At 55.2% G+C, this 19,000-nt stretch overlaps 1 protein-coding gene across 3 annotated transcripts; it reads left to right on the forward strand.

Moving 5' to 3' along the window:
• The first annotated feature begins 1,244 nt into the window (after positions 1 to 1,244).
• Positions 1,245 to 18,789, forward strand: SEH1L (SEH1 like nucleoporin). Of its 3 annotated transcripts, none has more exons than XM_078879495.1 (9): positions 1,245 to 1,428; positions 2,649 to 2,699; positions 3,700 to 3,846; positions 5,383 to 5,594; positions 6,208 to 6,310; positions 7,884 to 8,020; positions 10,071 to 10,228; positions 10,966 to 11,143; positions 18,256 to 18,789. In XM_078879495.1, the coding sequence occupies exons 1-9, from the start codon at positions 1,318 to 1,320 to the stop codon at positions 18,335 to 18,337; spliced, it is 1,179 nt and encodes a 392-aa protein (XP_078735621.1). In that variant the 5' UTR covers positions 1,245 to 1,317; the 3' UTR covers positions 18,338 to 18,789. The 3 variants fall into 3 exon arrangements, with proteins under 3 accessions (XP_078735621.1, XP_078735620.1, XP_078735622.1); XM_078879494.1 differs by lacking the exon at positions 18,256 to 18,789 and adding an exon at positions 13,158 to 13,555; XM_078879496.1 differs by lacking the exon at positions 18,256 to 18,789 and adding an exon at positions 11,960 to 12,655 and having other exon boundaries at positions 1,246 to 1,428.
• The last annotated feature ends 211 nt before the right edge of the window (positions 18,790 to 19,000 follow it).

Consider the following 19,000-nt stretch of genomic DNA (forward strand, 5'->3'; position numbering starts at 1 on the left):
AGGGTAGGGGGGAGCATTAGTGTAGCGGTGATAACGGGCTACATGGTTATCTGAACCGGTCCTGACCCTCCCATAGGTCCACTCAGCCTCAAATGAGTACCTGGTGCAGTGTTTAAACATCGCCACTCGGGAGACAAAGGCGTGGACAGCAACTTGCTCGAAAGCTGTGTAACGGCACAGTTAGTGCATCTGTTAGTCATCTTAGTCAACCCATGGCACCTGGGTCTATCCCGTGACCTGCCAGCGAGCCTGCGACACTTCACGTGGCCTCGGAGTGCACCTAGCCTGGCACAAGCGGCGTGACGACGGCTGCTGTTGTGAGATTATGAGAAAGTGTCGTGTGAGTTGTGTGTCTTGGTGCATAGATGCTCGCCACACCATCTCCTCGTGTGACGTTTTTACTTATTAACGAGTCATCCCGACCGACTCGAGCTGCTGCGAGAGATTTGTGTCCCAATTCGCGGTCTCTCCCGCACGTCCCACGAGTTGGGCTGAACGCCACATACAGTAGAATGTAAATCATAGATGTGGCCACGCTCACGTTGACATTTTATAGACATTTTCTCAGGACCACGCGACCTTAATTCACCTTGGACTCGCCAGTTCCTGGGAAAGCCTCGCTCGGAAGGCTTCCTGGGGAAACTTCCCAGCCCGCGTGAGGTTTTACTACCTTGGGTTGTGACTCATTGGGAGAGGGTCGCCCAAGGTTCGTTCACCAATCCCACTCCACCACCGCAATGGCCCTTCTCTACAGCACATCAGTGAAGTCGATTTTCCATCCGCAGACGTGCGATGAAGAAGGGCCATTATCCGAAACGTCGCTTATGAAATACTTTTGTCCGTGTAAGGCCACAGCGATAGTGACACTGAACGTGTTTGTGCTTGTGTAGGGTAGCACAGTCCCCGCTTGCACGCGTGGCCAAAGGCGATCGCGCGGAATCAAATCGACACAGAAGTTCATCGAACACCGATGAAGCGTTAAACGACGGTGATAACATTTGATCATCGAATTAATTTGGTTTGTATAATTTAGAGACAGCTAAGGTTGACGATAGACTAACGAATATTATTAAATCGATAGAGATTTACAAAAGAAGATGAACAAATCTAAGAAGCCTTTATTAAACTTCGATTTAAATATGAAGCCTTTATTAGTTGAATAAAGAAATCGAATCGATTGGGTATTTAATTTGGACGAATCGAGTCATTCTGGGCTAGGGCTGTGCAGCGTTAAGAATCGACTGAGGAAACGCGGGAATCGGTACTCGCGTGAATCGCTGAGTCGCTGCGCGCGCGAGTTTCGGTGTAGGCCGCGCGATGTATGCGGCGCGCAGCATCGCGGCGGAGCACAAAGACCTCATCCACGACGTCTCCTACGACTTCCACGGCCAGCGCCTCGCCACCTGCTCCAGCGACCAGAGCGTCAAGGCACGGCGAGCAGGGCGACGGCACACGCGGCGGGATCGGGTTGACCTGACCGCCCCGTGGTGGGACGGGGGGAGACGGGGTGGTGCTAGCGGCTCTGCGGGGTCTCGGTGCGATCCGGGGCGGCGGTGCCCGCTAGGCGATGCCGTAGGCCGCGCCGCGTGAAGGGGAAAGAAAGCGCGCGTGTTTTGTTATAACAGGACGCCTGTGCCGATGTACACGTCCTGGAAGGCTTTAGTTTTCATGTAAAATGTGTTGTTGTTGGACGGACGAGTCGACACGTGTGAATGTGTGTGTGTAAACATTTATGGAACCACGTGAAAACGTAACATTCAAATTGGTCTGCCTACGACGGCATCCTGGGTTTAAACCAGGCTCGGTCGTGTGAGGAGATCGCAGATCTTTGGAAGATTTGGACACAGAACCTGTCATCAGCGAGCTCCTCCGGCAGGCGAGGCTGTATTGGCCGTGTCATGGAGCCCGCATGCCCAAGCAGCATCTGTTTGGTCAGATAGAGGGGTCTAAACGGGCGCGTTACGGGCTAGAGAAGATACGGGATGGTGTGGTACAGAAAGACCTGGAGCTTAGTGCACTTGCCGATGACTGGTTCCAGCGGTGTCAAGGTCGGACTCGATGGAGGAGGCTCGTGAAGGACGCTCGTGGGAAGTTTGAGGCAGTCGCCCTCCAGCAACAACGGAGGACAGATGACACTATCTGAAAACATTATTACAATTACATTAATATAGAGGCCCTACAGTGTACACAATGCAGCCTCCCGCTATTATTCACAATCTCTCTTGGCCTCGATGTGCTATAAAGAAGGACCATTTAGGACGGTGTTATTGTCGAATCTGTATGCTTTTTATGATTCCTTCATGTTAAAGATCGGCCCACAGAAGTGGATATCACTTCGCTATTTCTGTGAGATCCCTGCAAGTGACCTTTGGTCTACAGAGTAGGGGGCAGCACTCTCCACCCCGGTGTGCATATGAGAGTAGTTTGTCACATGATGGTCAAACTTTAATCATTCTCACAACTGGAATTTAGTCACATTGAGTGCAGAACTAAATGTAATAAGAATGGGTTGTGTACAAGACTTGTTGATTATCGGGCTGAGACCATAAACTTACATCAACTTAGTGCACGGAATCACAGCTCGACACTGAGCCAACCAGCTACCTGTGACTCAGTAATGTTCAAACGGTGATGACGCTGTCTTCCAGGTGTGGGATCGGAACGAGAGCGGAGAGTGGAAATGCACGGCAAGCTGGAAGGTGCGTGTCTCTCGCTTCCCTGCTGGGGACAGATTAAAATAGGTCAACCTCAGCTGCAGGGTCAGGCAGACCTGTAGATGCCCCACGACTTTGTGTCTGCTGCATTGTTATATGCCAACTGTTTGTGTATGTCTATAATCATGTCACTCAGAATGTACCTTATCTCAGCAGATCATGAAAGATAGGCAGTGCACCAAATTTAAATGTTATACTGTACATCTACACGCCCGCATCATAGCTCCCTACATTCACCCCTCGCTGACCAGCATTGTGCAACTCTTCTTATCCCACAAGGCGTGGAGATCCCTTTATCCAGCACTGGATTGGCAAAGGCTATACATTCATTGTATTGTGTTTTTACCATAACCAGGTCTTAATTTCAGTCGGGACTGTCCAGTGTCAGATTTAGTGATACATTAAACCCTGGTCAAAAGCACCCATCATCATCACTCATTCCCATGAAAGAATCCCAGTTCACCAGAGATTGAGACAATAGTCGGGGAGAAATTAAGCTCTGGCCGTGCTTGTTTGCCCCCAATTTTATCCTAATTGCAAAAACAATTGGTCATCCAGCCTACCTGAATGATGCCATCTGCCCATATGTATCATCACAAAACCTGCACTCATCTGGTGTGGACCTGCTGCTTTTTGTGAAATCCACTGGGCTAAGTGCAGCAGAAATTAGTTTTTCATCTGTAGCCCCGGTTATCTTACACAGTCTGTCAACTGAAGTCTGATCAGCTGTGACAATCGGTGCTTTTAAGACCAACTAAAAACATTTATTTTCTTTTTTATTTAATTCGGTAACATTTTCTCTGCACCATCCATGCTTCAGTCTCCAATTTTTGCTGAATGTAGCTCATTGCAAATCTTGGTTTGAATTTTTTGATCGGCATTATTTCACGAGCCGAAGTATCCATTCGGATCTCTCGCAGAGCCAAGCAGCCCTGACCACGTGGCAGTTTAACGGTGCGCGACGCTGTCTCTGACGCCACCACAGACGCACAGCGGCTCGGTGTGGCGTGTCACATGGGCGCACCCCGAGTTTGGGCAGCTCCTCGCCTCGTGCTCGTTCGACCGCACGGCCGTCGTGTGGGAGGAGATCGTCGGGGAGTCCAACGACCGGCAGCGCAGCCAGAGCCACTGGGTGAGTTGGCGGCGGTGGTGGGGGGGAGGGTGGTATCGGTGACTTTGGATAAACTCCAAACCCTACAAACTAATAAAAGTCTTACCTCTTGATGACACAACTGCCTGATTAACTGCAAACATCACCAATTGTATCCTGGTAAAAAAAAAATGCATCCTGGTAATTGATCTTCCAGGGAAAACTTAATAACCCTCAACCGCTTAAGCCAGGGAAGATGCGGCCACTTGCTTCACAAGTGGAACATGAGGAGCAGCCCAAATTGTGACTTTGGCCACCCAAATCAGACAATCGCCCACATACTGAACTCCTGCCCTGAGAGATCCATTCCCAGTGGCATCACAACCACTCTACCTCACCTGAAGCTTTTGAATGGATTGCTAACCTCGACATCAAACTATCACTGCTTCCCAAACCATATGAAGAAGAAGCGGTGGGGTGTGACAGTCGATTTAAAATTCACAACTGCAGCCAATCGGTGTGACTCCGCACATATTCGTGGATTCGTATCAACTCTTGACGTACAATTCTGATATTTGCGATTCGCGCAACACACGAGAGGACATCTCCTGAGGACATGGAGTGATAAAATCAGCTTTTGTGTAAGTGCTGAGAGATGATCAAGGCTTGGGGAGACCTTAACCCATCAGTGGATTGATCATGGCTGATGGTGATCGTAGGAACCATAAACAAATTATATGAAAATTAGTTTTTTAGGCCAATAGGGAGCTGCCTCTTGCGTATATGACAGCCCTTCACAGGCAGAAGTGGGGCTGGGGAAACAGGAAACCCATGGATTACGGGAAACCTGTGCGTGGGAAACCACAGCGCACGCCCATGGCACCTCCACTCGTGTTGTAATTTTAACGCGTGGAGCCCGTAAACACTGTTACATTCTGGCTCGTGGAGGCCCTCATCCAGCAGTGGATTGATCATGCTGATGACGATAGGAAGTTTTACAAATGATGCACTAAATGTCCTTTCAGGCAAAGAGAGGTGAACTGCGGCCCAGCAGGCGTGGGAGTTTCCGTGTGGTCTGCTGTGTGGCCAACCATCCATGTAGAGTGGGTCACTTGTTTTGTGTGGATATCGCTTTCATAGTGATAATAATGTTACCTTCAAATTTTAAATCCAGTTGATGGCTTCAGAAGATAGTGAGTGGGTGTCGCTTGTACCTTCCATAAACACTCGAGACGGGAGTTTATGCTGTGTCCGATTGTTTGCTGAGAGAGAGAGTTTTATTTTCCATTTCTGGAGAAGGTTACGTAAAGCACAGTTGCTGTTGTTATTTCAACTTTATATTTTCACAGCTATCCTACTGTTGATACTGGCTTCATTTTGATTTCCGTACACTAATGTTGAAACCCTAAAAACCGTAAGGGTGCTTTAGTTCTTCCCTCTGATCCTTGGCCATTAACATTAAGAACCCATAGCGTGGATGGCCAGTGGGAGGTCGTTCGAGGCAGCGAGGGTGCAGCAGAGGAGAAGGCGCAACCTCCCCCTTTGGGAGAGCTGAAGTATGACTGTTGTCTGCCTCAGGTGAAGCGAACCACGCTGGTGGACAGCCGCACCTCAGTGACGGACGTCAAGTTCGCTCCGAAGCACCTGGGTCTGGTACTGGCCTCTTGCTCTGCGGACGGGGTGGTGCGCGTGTACGAGGCGCCCGACGTCATGAACCTCAGCCAGTGGTCGTTGCAGCACGAGATCTCCTGCAAGCTCAGCTGCAGCTGCATCTCCTGGAACCCGTCCAGGTGAGGAGGGGTGGAGGGGAGAAGGGGCAGGGTGGGGCGGTGGAGGTACCGCGTCCTCGAGTTAACGGGAACCGATTGCTGAGGATTTAACGATCGCCCCCTGCCCGTCTCCCCCTGGCTTGACTGATTCTATGAATTGTCGTGACATGGGGGCAGTGGTTTGGCTTGAGAGTGGATTTTCGTTTGTCTCGGTCATACCGATTCCTCACCTGTATCGCTCGACTCGGATGGTGTTGTCTGCTTTGTACTTTATGGCATCGTGTTTCTCATCTGTGCCGTCTCATTTGTATTGTTCTTCTCGAATGTTCTTTTTTTTTAAGAGAGAGTTGGCCACATGTGCTAGCGGCATGGCCCAAATCAGAAACACTGATCCAAATGATTTAATTGGGAAAACCAATAGCAACATCGCCTGCTACAGGCAGAATAGTGCCCACTTGTAGGGCTGTGTTGCGTTAGCTGCCACTTTGGGCCCCCTAGGAGATAACTACAGCGGTGCGTTGGAATGATTGAGACGAGACGTAAGGCACTCTTGAGTTAGGCATTTTTAAGACATCCTTCGTGTAGCGCTTGATTCTGCTCCCCTGCCCCCTCCTCGCCGTGTTTACCTCCGCAGTTTCCGGGGACACCCGCCGATGCTGGCGGTGGGCAGCGATGACGGCTCCTCGTCGAGCGGAGGGAAGGTGCAGATCTACGAGTACAGCGAGAACACGAGGCACGTGGCGATGCGGCCAGGGCTCCACGGTGGACCGGGGGGGCGGGCGGCAGAGGGGCGGGTCGGGGGTGGATCGTTCAGTCTGCACAGTTGAGACAAGAGACCTGCGTGGTTTGAGATGGACGCCGATAATGAGACCGCGCGCTTGTGTACCCGTACGCACGGTCGCATATGCTTCCTGTTGAGGAGCCGGGCAAACTGATAACCAAACAGCGAGTGGGGCAGCTACCAACCAAACACAGCGCGAGGGGGCAGCTACCAACAAAACTCAGCAAGTGGGGCAGCGCTTTACGGGTAGCAGGGCAGTGTAAACGGGAAGTAGGATTACGGGAAACCTGTGAGTGGTAAACCACAGTGCGTGCCGGTTCATAATTAAAATACGGAAAGCCCGCAAGGATCGTTACGTTGCAGAGCCGTAAAGAGATTGAGGTCGGTTGGGGGGAGGCCTGCATCCAGCAGTGGATCGTGCATTGCTGATGGTGACGCAATGGAAGTTTATCGTGATTTTAAGACCCGGCGATGGACAGAGCGGTGGATAGAACACTGCAGGGAAATGGTTAACGGCCCCAGCGGTCCCAGCGGCCCCAGTGGCCCAAGAGACCCAAGAGGCCCAAGAGACCTAAGAGGCCAAGGGCCTAGATCAGTTTGTTCCCATCTCTTTGCTTGTCATGTGCCCCCTGCCAGAGATATCAGCAGTTCTGTGCACCCCTATCCGCATGTGCGGTGCTGAAAATAATCGACTGATTGGATTTCCACGTAATCAACACCAAAAACATTTTGTTAATACTTAATAACAACTAGTTATTCAAAGTAGAATATTTACTCTTTAATGTTTTTTTTAAATACCACTACTGTAGACCATGAAGCAGAGGGGCTAGGCTGAGGTTCACTGGATGTGGAAGCCTGGAGGCATTTTCTGACAGTAATTTCCTGCATAATTTTGTTCGTTTGTGAAATAAACATAGGGATTGACATGATGGAAAGGAGAGAGAGCCCGCGCAAAACATGTGGAAGGCCGAGGCACGTCTTTGCTGCTGACTCTCCCCTTGACTGTACCCACCGTGACCCTACCCCCATGTGACTTTACCCCACGTGACCACGGCCATTACGTGAATTGTCTCGCGTACCCCCTAAAATTATCAATCGTGCTCCCAGGGGCACGTGTACCACAGCGTGAGAGCCACTGAACTGCATTCTCTTCATATGGATGATGTAGAGCAATAGCTGTTTGTTTAATTGAGGTGGTACATCTGTTGCTACGGTTTGTGCAGCAGATGCGGTTTAGGGGTGGTGCCCCAGAATCTTTGTGGATGATGGAAGCTACGGATTTGTCGCGTCGTCCGGTGGTGAGGGATATTATTGAGATCCTGGAGAATGGAGAGATGCACGTTTCCCACGGCTTGCTGGCCTTCCCGGAGGGATGTCGCATCGTGGCGACCCTGACCTGCGATGACCTATCAGAGCAGCAGCAGGCGCTTCCCCTTGCTTCCTGTGACTGTGACCGGAACCATCCGTGCTGACGATGCTGCCCTTTTTCTGCACTGACCCTCTCCCCCACTCCGCCGTGACCCAGGAAGTACATGAAGGTGGAGACGTTGATGATGGTGACGGAGTCCGTGCACGATCTGGCGTTCGCCCCCAACCTCGGCCGCTCGTACCACCTGCTCACGGTCGCGTCGCGAGACGTGCGCATCTTCACACTCAAGCCACTACGGTGCGAGGCGCAAGGTCACGGCACGGGTGTGGGGCGGGGTCACGGGACGGAGCACGAGATCACGGGATGGCACACAGGCCCGCGGGACGTGATCACGGGCACGAGGTCACTCGGGTTTTGTGGGGTCACAGGGTGGAGTACGGGGTTGTGGGACGGGGCACAAGGTCATGGTGCTGGATCACAGAACGAAGCACAGAGAGACGGGGAGAAATGGTTACAGAGTACATGGGGACGAGTCCTAGACCTTTGAGACAGGACAGTGGGGGAGAGAACAGAGAGACAGGACAGTGGGAGACAGGACATAGGAAGAGGGGACAGTGGGAGACGGGGCAGCGGGGGAGACGGGGCAGCGGGGGAGACGGGGGAGGCGGGGCAGCGGGGGAGACGGGGCAGCGGGGGAGGCGGGGCTGCGGGGGAGATGGGGAGGCGGGGCAGCGGGGGAGGCGGGGCAGCGGGGGAAACGGGGCAGCGGGGGAGACGGGGTAGCGGGGGAGACGGGGCAGCGGGGGAGACGGGGCAGCGGGGGAGGCGGGGCAGCGGGAGAGACGGGGCAGCGGGGGAGGCGGGGCAGCGAGGGTTGACGGGGGAGAGGGGAGGCGGGGGACGCAGGGGCAACGGGGGAGGCGGGGGAGGCGGGGGAGGCAGGGAGTCACGAGGCTGACGTAATTTATGTTCCATGCAGCTTGTTGTGCATCGGTCACCGACAGCCGCTGCTGCAGGAGACACATTTAGACGCCGCTTCTGGGAACTCGTTAGCGATGCGCGGCATGTCTGATGTTTACTAATGTTCCTGTGCTTGTGTTCGGGTCGACAAGGCCTTACGACCCCGCACTGTTTACTCGAATCTGTTGAGGTTTATTTACTGGAAACGCCACTCGAACTATACTGGGAAATTTGAATTAATAGTTTTGAAAACTGGGAAATGCCCACGAAGGGTCCTGCTTCTGCGATGGCATGTTTGACAAATCCCATTCGTTTGGCTTCATGTGGGAGGAAACAAATCCAGGAGAAAACTCACCATGCATACTTATGAGGGGGGTCACACTCAATAGCTCCGCACAGATGGATTCAAGAACTCGCTTGCCACACTGCCATCTTCTCGCAGCCCAGCAGCGGGTATTGGCAGTTTGGCAAATTTGCGTATGATCCCTCAACCCTTGCCTTTCAAGTGCTGGGTCACAGGTGTGCGTCAACATGCCCGGTTCGAGAAGCGGAATGGGCCGGTTCGCACCTTTGGCTAAAGGTTGCTTATATTTGATTTTGGGGTTGAAACGTCCGTATCGCTGTGGTTGATCACTTTGGGCAGGACCCTCTGGACAGAGAGTGTTGAGACTTGGCGGGGCTCTCCCGAGCGAGCGAGCCGAGGTAGGCACGTCGCGTGACTCGAGCCGTTTTGTCAAGATGCGAATCGGGAGTCCGGTTGCGTAAAACCCAAAACACCGTCGGCCAGGGTTTCCAAACCTCCGGTCCCGGCGACCGGCCACGTTTCCCAACCGCCCGCCTTGAAACACGAGTTACGTCCTTACACACCGCACCCGCCTGATGATTGCTTAAATGTGTCTCCACGCGACGAAGAGAGTGTTGATTCTAATTACGAGATGCGACGTGTGCATCGTGAGCCGATAGCTACTACTGTCGGTGTCTCGGTTCATATGCCCATTTAAAAAGTGGTCGTCAGAAAAGGTTTTCAAATGTCATTCTCATCGGGGCCCATAGTGTTGAGTGCAGTCTCTAAGCCTGATTGGCTTTTCTATGTATGTGCTATAAAGAAGGGCGATTGCACGAAATTGTGCCTTTTATGTATTTATTTCCTTTCAAGGACATAGTATTTTCTCGAAAGTGCGTTTTTGTTAAGTGGGCCGGATTGAAATCATTTTTAAATCCTCGATGGAGGGATGAATCGTCGGACGGATTGTTGGATCGAGGGATTGATCGTCGGATGGGAAGGGATTGATCGTCGGATGGGAAGGGATGGATCGTCGGATGTGGAGGGATGGATGGATCGTTGGGTAGATGGATGGATCGTTTGGTGGATGGTTCGGTTCCGCAGGCGAGAGAGCAGCGCGGCGGGCGGCGTGAGCAAGTTCGAGATTCGCTCGGCGGCGCAGTTTGAGGACCACAACTCGCAGGTTTGGCGCGTGAGCTGGAACATCACGGGCACCGTGCTGGCATCCTCCGGCGACGACGGCTGCGTGCGGCTCTGGAAGGGTGGGTGGCGCCGGAGCGGCTCGGGTTGCTGCCCCTGAGGCATCGTAAAAAGAATAATAATAATGGGAAGTTGAGTGGTGGAAATTATAGTAAATATTATTATTCTAAAGTCCCGGGGAGACTTTCAGAATTCCCAGAACAGCAGAAAAAGAGGGGACATCCGGGGAAAACCAGGACAGGTGGCAACCTTCGCTTTTGTGTGTCTGTGTATCATAAAAAACGCAATAGCGAGGAACGGTGGCGCAGTGGTTAGCACACTGCACTGCGAACCCAAATCCCGACTTCAATTTGCAGCCACAGCTAACATCAGTAGTTACTTACTGAACCGGTCCATGGATATACAAGGGTTGACGCAGCCTTAAATGAGTACCTGGTGCGGTCGTATATAAACATCACCACTGGGGAGACAAAGCTGGCCAGGCGTGGTGCTGGCCACGCCACGTTTGCCGTGCCAGCCTTAATATCGTCCTCACCAACAGCAATTGCCCCACCAAGCTGTAATGCTGCACGGGGGATCGTTGCTTGTCCCTGTTTATGTGAGCGCGTGTCTCTGTGCGAGCGAGCGAGTGCCTGCTCACCGTGTGCCCAAGCAGCTTCTGGTTTGTCTGGATAGAGGTGGAGGGGGCGCGGTCCGGGCTGGAGAGGAGACCGAGCCGAATGCGTTTCATGTTAACGCTCGATGCGGCGTTACGCCCCCTAATTCCCTCTTCTCCCCCGTCTCTCGCTATCCCACGCAGCCAACTACTTGGGCAACTGGAAGTGCATCGCGGTGCTCAAGGGAGACGGGAGCCCCGTGCCCGGCGCCGCGGGCCTCACCGGCGGCGCTCAGCAGCCCGCCCTGGCGGGGGCCGGGTTCCCCGGGGGGGCGGCCGCGGGGACGCCGGGCGGTGGAGTCAACGGGGCGGCCGTCGTGAGGTGAGACCTGGGGGGAGTGAGCTTGGCAGCCGCTCGAGGTGCACGCGTTCACCGGATTGGTTAAGCGTAGTGAACTCTGGACTTGACTCTTCGCTGACCTCAAAGCGTGGCAGTTCGCCGATTCGTGAGGGCAGAGAATCGTTACTGCTTGGGTATATGTGTGCCCGTTCGTGGTGGTGCGTGTGTCTTTGTCCATGTCTACTCAACCTTAAATGAGTACCTGGTGCGGTGTGCAAATATTAACTCTGGGGAGGCAAAGGTGGCTGGGCGTGGTGCTGGCCACACTGCCCCCTCGTGTGTTGTTCCGGCCTTCATAGGTACTTGCTAACAGCACTTGCTCCAACAGTCTGTTAAGGCTATACGGTGGATCTTTGTCTGTGTGTATATCTATGTCTGCATGGGATGGTGCTCGTGTCTGACAGTGTGCTCGTGTTACCACTAGTTGGTTTGTATGTGGCCATGTGTCACAGTGTGTGTACGTGTGACACACGGTGGCCTTAAACTCGTGTGACCCAACAAATGTTTTGTGGAAGTCATCGAGTCTGGCCTCGGTCAGAGAGCGAACGGTCGCAAACTGACATCGCTGCGCTACTCATCGCGTCCTTGCGTAACAACTCTGTTTAACCAATGGAGCAGCATGCGGTGCGTCGCGTGCGGGAGAGCGAACGGGAGAGTGAACGGGAGAGTGAGCGCGTGCAAGGCGTCGCGTGCGGGAGAGCGAACGGGAGAGTGAGCGCGTGCAAGGCGTCGTGTGTGGGATAGCGAGCGAGCTGCGATCGCCCGTGTGTGACTGTGACGACTGTTGTGCACTAACAGCTAACAAGACCTCCTCCTGCCCGAGCCGTTTGCCCAACTACTCTGAGCGCCTGCGGGACCGAGCACCGCCCCTAACAAAACAACCGGAGCCCCCCCCCCCTCCTCAACCCCAACACTGACCCTGCCCCTACGGAGGGAGCAGCTCTGTCTCATAACCCCCCGCCCCTCCCCCAACCCCCCCCCCCACCCGGGCAACTCTGACTCAATAATTGACTCATCCCAAGCACCGCTCTTGTCAAGGGGGCCGGATAAAATCCGTGGGAACAAACACGTAGCTGGCGTCTCACCCAGGAGTTAGGTGCACCGGTTTGCTCTCGGGGTGAACAAAAAACATTTCACGGTGGTAGTCGATCGGGCACGGGGAACCGTGGCAGTGTCCCCTTCGTTGGCCTCGGGAAGGCTCCTTGCTAGGCCTCACCCCGGCCGCCCGCCATCCCGCTGGCGCCGGTGGCTGAGCGGAGAGGGGACGGCAGCGGTTGATGACCAGAGACTCAGTCCTCGTGTTGCGTACGCAACTCTACTCCTCCGCTCAGACCTCATCTCTTGTAAAAACATCATCACTGTAATCATCGTCATCATCATTATCGTCGTAATTTTTAAGTTGTCCGTTAAGGGATGTTACGATTGACTCGCACTATCTTTCTTGAATGTACTTATTAAAGACAAAATCAAATAAAAGTTGCCCATTGTGCACCTTTAAATTATATTCTGAATGCGTAGTGTTTGCCGACACCACCGCACCCCCACACGTAGTGCGTCAAGCATCACGCAGCGTGGGCCCGCGCGCCATTCCCTGCAACAGTTTACAAGTCCAACGCTGCTGGGAAACGCGAGCCCTGGGGGGTGGAGGAGGAGGTCCTTGGACGAGGACTGTGGAGGAGGTTCTGGGACGAGGAGGATGATGTGGAGGAGGTTGTGAGCCGGGCAGGTTAGAGGGGAGGTTCCGGGCCCGGGAGTGGAGGAGGTGCCGAGACTTGCCGTGTGGATTTTACCCGGCCCCGTGTCCCCCAGCGCTCGTGCTGCTGCTGACGTCACTGTGTCCGCCCCCTGCCTGAGCTTGCCGTGCATGCTTCCCGTGTGTGCGTGCGCGTGCCGCGTCGCGCCCGTGCGTCGCGCGTCGTCTGCCGCCTGTTGTCGTGCCGACGGGCGCTAACGCACGCACATGTGCTGCTTTGTTTGGCTGCATGCTGTCCCACAGGAGCGGGATCGTGAGACCGCCCTTTTCCCCTCCCCAACACCGCCAGCCCCTGCCTAAGAGCGAGCGCAACCTCGCGTATTACTAACGAGGTCGCCCACCCCACCCTCCCCTCACAGCTCTCCTCCTCGCACCGCCCTCCGCGCCATCCCTGGCCACACTCCAGATTCACACGGGCACCGCACGCGTGCGCACCCCCGTGTGGGCGGCACCAGCGTCTTGGCTCCCATGCAGAACCCCGTCTCCCAGAGGTTGGCACTAGGATAACCGCGGGCACCGATTGGCTGATAGAGGGATCGGGGATCGCTGGGGAAATCTTCAGTTGGCGCCAACTCCTCCGGTGCCGGACGCCGACGGTTCCCAAAGATGTGTCGATAGTCCCGGCGAAGGGGACGGCAGGAGGTGTAGTTGTGTGGGGGGCACCCGTGGGGATCACTACAGGGCCGGGGGAGGGGGGTGGAAGAGGAGACGGTGCAAATAGAAAGAGGCTGGGGTCAGAGGTTAGGCCATCGTGACTGATATTTTTTTGCTCGGGAGTTTGCATTTTCCCACTGTTGTTTTGGTGACTGCCTAAAACTGCTGTTACAGTATTGACAAATATACTGTGAAACCTCACGTGTCAATGTAGTCTTTGGAGCAAATTAGTGAGCACCTATTCAATCCGGCATAACGCACAAAGGGGTGATGTTTTCAGCACCACACCCGGCCATTGCTGATGCTTTTACCCCGCATGAGGTATTCATTTCGGGCTGAGTCGACATAAGGGTGGCCCAGGACTGGTTTACATGACAGTCACCGGCATTGGTCGGGAGCTGGAATCCAACTCGGATAACTGGTTTCTTGGCGCACCGTGCGAACCGGCACACTACTGCTCTGCTCAGGCACGCGCACGCACACCACACACGCACACCACACACGCACACCACACACGCACACCACACACGCACACCACACACGCACACCACACACGCACACCACACACGCACACCACACACGCACCCCACACACGCACACCACACACGCACACCACACACGCACACCACACACGTACGCGCTCACTTGCACGCACTCCCCACGCGTACGCGTTCACGCACAGCCCGCTCGTGTCCGCGCCTCTTCCCCGTGTTCACCCCTCGCCTCACGTGCGGTGCCGCCCCCACGCGAGGGAGTGGAGTAAATTGTAATGAAGAGATAGGGACGGTTGGCTTGTGACGAGAACAATCTAAAACCTAACAATCTAAAACCTTAAGAAAATTATATTTTGGGGCCCACAAAGCGGGGGATTTCCATTTTACCATTTGTCCACCACAAGTTTGTCTCCGACAACGACATGCTCTGTGCTGTGTGTGTGTGCGCTGCCCGTGTGGTCTGTGCTGCCTGTGCACTGCGTGCTGCCCCTGTGCTCTGCTCCTGCATTCTCTGCCCCATGCCCCCCTCTTCCCGCCCTCCTCTGCTGCCGACCCAGGTTCTTCCTGCCGCCCTGGGGGGAGCTGCCCCCCAGCGCCAGCTCTCGCTCCAGCTCCGTGCCACTCCCTCCAGGCCCCCCCCCCCTCGCTCTCCGCGCTCCCCGGCCGATACCTTTCCACCGCCTGGCGCCCGCAAAACCCGGCCGAATGACGCCTGTAGCCCTGTCGCTCGTCCCCTACTCGCCCACTCTCCTCGCCCGCTCGCTCATCCTCCCGCTCGCTCATCCTCACCTGCTCACTCGTCCTATTCACCCATTCGCTCATCCCCCTACACTCTCACTCATCGTCCCGCTCACCCATTCTCCGACTCACCCGCTTAATCATCCTCCCACTCGCCCGCTTGTCCACGCCCTCCCGCCCGCTGGGTGATGCCTGCTGTGCTTGCTGCGTGCTCGTCCCCGCGGGTTCCTCCTTGTGGCCACGGATCCCAGGGAGGGGTGGGTGGGTGGGTGGCGCTGCCACGGTGCGCACGACGGCCACAGCACTCCCACGCTTGTCTGGGCCTTACCGCGTGGTCTTCGGCACCATGTCTGACGTTCTAGAAGAAGCTTCCAGCATGTGGAGCGAAACGTCGAACCAGGTGCCGAACGCGCGGTGGGACTCGGGAGAGGCGTGGGAGAGCTGTCCAGCTCACCCGTGGAAACCTGCGCGGTTGCGCAATAGTCCGACGTCCCTCATTCGGAGACAATCTTCTGATTCATTCACAGACGTCGTGCTCATTGTCGTAACATTCAATCTGAGGTGGCCATGAGATAACTGTTATCCCCGTGTATGCATGGGCTTTCTCCAGGTTATATTATTATTCAGTCACTTATGAGATAAAACTATTTCACTTGTGTGTCTGGGAAATCCTCACAGTCCCACGACTCTTTCCAGGAGGGTCCTGCCACTGTGACCCCGTGACGTCACGGGATCTTTAACGTCCACTTGTGAGTGGAGCGAGGCGGTGCACGGTTGTGTTTCCCGTCCATACCGCGGTATTAAACGGGGGGCGGCCACTCTCCCTGCACTGCGACCTTCTGCGAGGAGAGGAGAGCGTGCCACTTCTAGGCCACGTCGCCACCGCTCCCCGCCAGAAGACAAAATCTCACCAGTGGAATTTGTCCAAAGATCCCAACGTGTCGGCACCCTCCTGACAAGTCTTGAGACTTGGCGAAGCCTTCCTGGATAAATGACGGCGTCGTCATTGTAATTATGCGCTAAAGTAGTGTTAGCATTCTTTTGATTCCTACAATTAATTTGTAAGTTTGAGATTCAATGTCGCTCCACGGGAAACTCTTGAGGTTCACGTTTGCAGGTTGAGCGACGCGTCAGCGGTCGGTCCATATCGACCTCGCGCGCACAGTAAACGCGGGGATCACGCGTGCTCAGAATTCACACTTTTGCTTTAAACCACTAGTGGCTGCTATATTCACAATGATAAAGAAAATCTTTTTTTTTATGTAATCGTGACCATGCATCTATCGTTGACGAGGGATCAAATTGCCCCGAGCTCGCAACCATCAGCCAAACCACACTGCACACAACCACACTTCACAATGAACCCACACGACACAAAACACCACATCGTGACTTTATGGGTGACAACTTCCCAATGACTCCCCCTTCCCTCGAGCTCCCTCACGAGCTGGACAGTAGCGGGCAGCAGTCAACAGCAGGGGGCAGTACACGACAGTAGCGGGCAGCAGCCAACAGCAGTGGGCAGCAGCCAACAGCAGGGGGCAGCAGTCAACAGCAGGGGGCAGGACACGACAGCAGGGGGCAGCAGCCAACAGCATGAGGCAGCAGTCAACAGCAGTCAACAGCAGGGGGCAGCAGTCAACAGCAGGGGGCAGCAGTCAACAGCAGGGGCATCAGTCAACAGCAGGGGGCAGCAGTCAACAGCAGGGGGTAGGACACTACAGCAGGGGGCAGCAGTCAACAGCAGGGGGCAGCAGTCAACAGCAGGGGGCAGCAGTCAACAGCAGGGGGCAGCAGTCAACAGCAGGGGGCAGCAGTCAACAGCAGGGGGCAGCAGTCAACAGCAGGGGGCAGCAGTCAACAGCAGGGGGCAGCAGTCAACAGCAGGGGGCAGCAGTCAACAGCAGGGGGCAGCAGTCAACAGCAGGGGGCAGCAGTCAACAGCAGGGGGTAGGACACTACAGCAGGAGGCAGCAGTCAACAGCAGGGGGCAGCAGTCAACAGCAGGGGGCAGCAGTCAACAGCAGGGGGCAGGACACGACAGCAGGGGGCAGCAGTCAACAGCAGGGGGCAGCAGTCAACAGCAGGGGGCAGCAGTCAACAGCAGGGGGCAGCAGTCAACAGCAGGGGGCAGCAGTCAACAGCAGGGGGCAGGACACCACAGTAGAGGGCAGCAGTCGGCGTCAGGTAAGTTTGGCCACGAGTCACCATGGGCCAAGTAGACGTCAACCACGCCATGCTCTACCCACTGCTGTAGGAAGGCCTCGCCGTGTGCCTCGGTCGCCAAGACGACTGCGCCGCGCGTGGCTCGTGGCTCCGTGAGCGGGCGGACCTCTGTGGGGTGGGGGTGGCGACTTCTCCACGCCTGTGCCCAAATGCGCCACGAGGCTTGTCCGTCCTTGGCGGCTGTCGCCTCCGGCCCGACTCGTGGCGTCCCGCCTTGTCGAGACGACTCGGCGCGAGTGCGGTGGCAGCCGTCCCGCCGGGCAGTGGCGAACCGAATGGATGACGAAACGACGTTTCAGGGACCCCTCCTCCCTCCACGCGTGGAGCAGCGCAAACCCGCACGGCAGTCGACGGCGGCTTTCTGTCCGTGCGTGTCGCGTCACAGGGGTCGGTCACCAATAGAACCAGCAGATTCTTGTTTTTCCCGAGTTCTGTAGTCAACAAACAAAACCTCAGTATTTCAAGATCCGCAATGCACTGTGGTGATGGTGAATACGAGAGGGTGGATCCTTAATAAATAAATTAAAACGTCACGAAGCGGGCTGCGCTTTGTGGTCCGCGTGAACTCCACCACTCGGGGGCGCTTTACATCCACCACGATGCACCACGATGCACACTTTTATTTTAGTTGGACTCGTGTATGTTCGTTGTAGAACCTTTTCTTATTCCGAATATACAGACAGGTATATGCCACCAGAGTGGCCACCTGCCAGGTGCCAACACCAATGTGATGTATCCTGGCGAAGTCGATTCTCTCATGACGAGAGCGGCAGAGAGTTGTGTGGCCGCGTGCCGCCAGGTGATTGTGGATACTGAGAGGCCACAAGACCCGGGACGTTTCATGCCCCGGGACGACTCGGGGAGATTCCCCGAGATGGCCTCCAGGTCGCTCAGCGAGAGGGAAATCCTGGGGAAACCGTGACGGGCGGCAAACCGATCGTTGCCACGTCAGTCGCAACTGACCGGTGAGATTCCGAGTCGGGGCTTCTCGTGGCTCGCCACTCGCCGGAGAGACGGATGAGCTGCGTGCGGTACGCGCGGTTAAGCCAAGGGGGGGGGGGGGGCTGGGCTAGTCAAGGTGGGGTCAGGGTCAAGGTGGGGTCAGGGTCATGGTGAGGTCAGGGTGGGGTCAGGATCAAGATGGGGTCAGGGTCATGGTGGGGTCAAGGTGGGGTCAGGGTCATGGTGGGGTCAGTCAAGGAGGCTTCGTGTCCTTGCCGTGTCCCCAGTGACGGGAGGCGGCAGCAGAGGGCGCCGCAGCCTCCTCGAGCCGCCTCGGCTGCCGTGAGCTCGGCACAGTACTGCGGGTGACGAGGAGCAGGAGGAGCGCCGAGATGGAGATGACGGGAGGAGACTTCGGGAAGAGGACGAGAAGAGGAGGTGGCGCGAGCAGGAGATGAAGGGCGGAGCTGCGAGAGGGGGGAGGAGAGTCCGCGACTTCCACATTGCAACAACAACAACAACAAACTTGTGCGTTTTAACTCTCCAGTTCTGTTGTTATTGTCGTCGTGGGGGCCGCGTCGGTGCTGGTGAGGTCAGACCGAGACGGACGTTGGAGTGGCTCCCATAAGTGGGCGACCGAACGGAAGAGCGAAATCCCGGCTGTGGGAGTTGCACCACGAGGCGGGGAAGATCGGATGTGCGATCTGGCAGAAGGAAGGCGGCGATGGCGAGTGGTGGGTGGTGGCCCTGCCGAACCGTTGTGCCTTTAACGGTCGTGGTTGTTTTTTTGACTTTTTACCAATTTCTCTGAATAATAAAATTAAAATCACGATTTTCCGTGGTTGAAAAAATATATAGTGATGCGGGTATGTTTTAAATGTAACACGTGTGTAAGGTAACACGTGTGTGTGTAAGGCAACACGTGTGTGTGTGTGTGTAAGGCAACACGTGTGTGTGTAAGGTAACACTGTGTGTGTGTAAGGTAACACTGTGTGTGTGTGTAAGGTAAGGTAACACGTGTGTTTGTGTAAG

This window comes from Lampetra fluviatilis, chromosome 54 (assembly GCF_964198595.1).
Source record: "Lampetra fluviatilis chromosome 54, kcLamFluv1.1, whole genome shotgun sequence".
Lineage (NCBI taxonomy): Eukaryota > Metazoa > Chordata > Hyperoartia > Petromyzontiformes > Petromyzontidae > Lampetra > Lampetra fluviatilis.

Excerpts from the sequence above, each read along its gene's own strand:
- SEH1L (XM_078879494.1), top strand. The coding sequence starts at position 1,318 with ATGTATGCGGCGCGCAGCATCGCGGCGGAGCACAAAGACCTCATCCAC. Across the intron at positions 1,429-2,648 it reads CCAGCGACCAGAGCGTCAAG|GTGTGGGATCGGAACGAGAG; the intron begins GCACGGCGAGCA and ends GCTGTCTTCCAG. Across the intron at positions 5,595-6,207 it reads ATCTCCTGGAACCCGTCCAG|TTTCCGGGGACACCCGCCGA; the intron begins GTGAGGAGGGGT and ends TTACCTCCGCAG.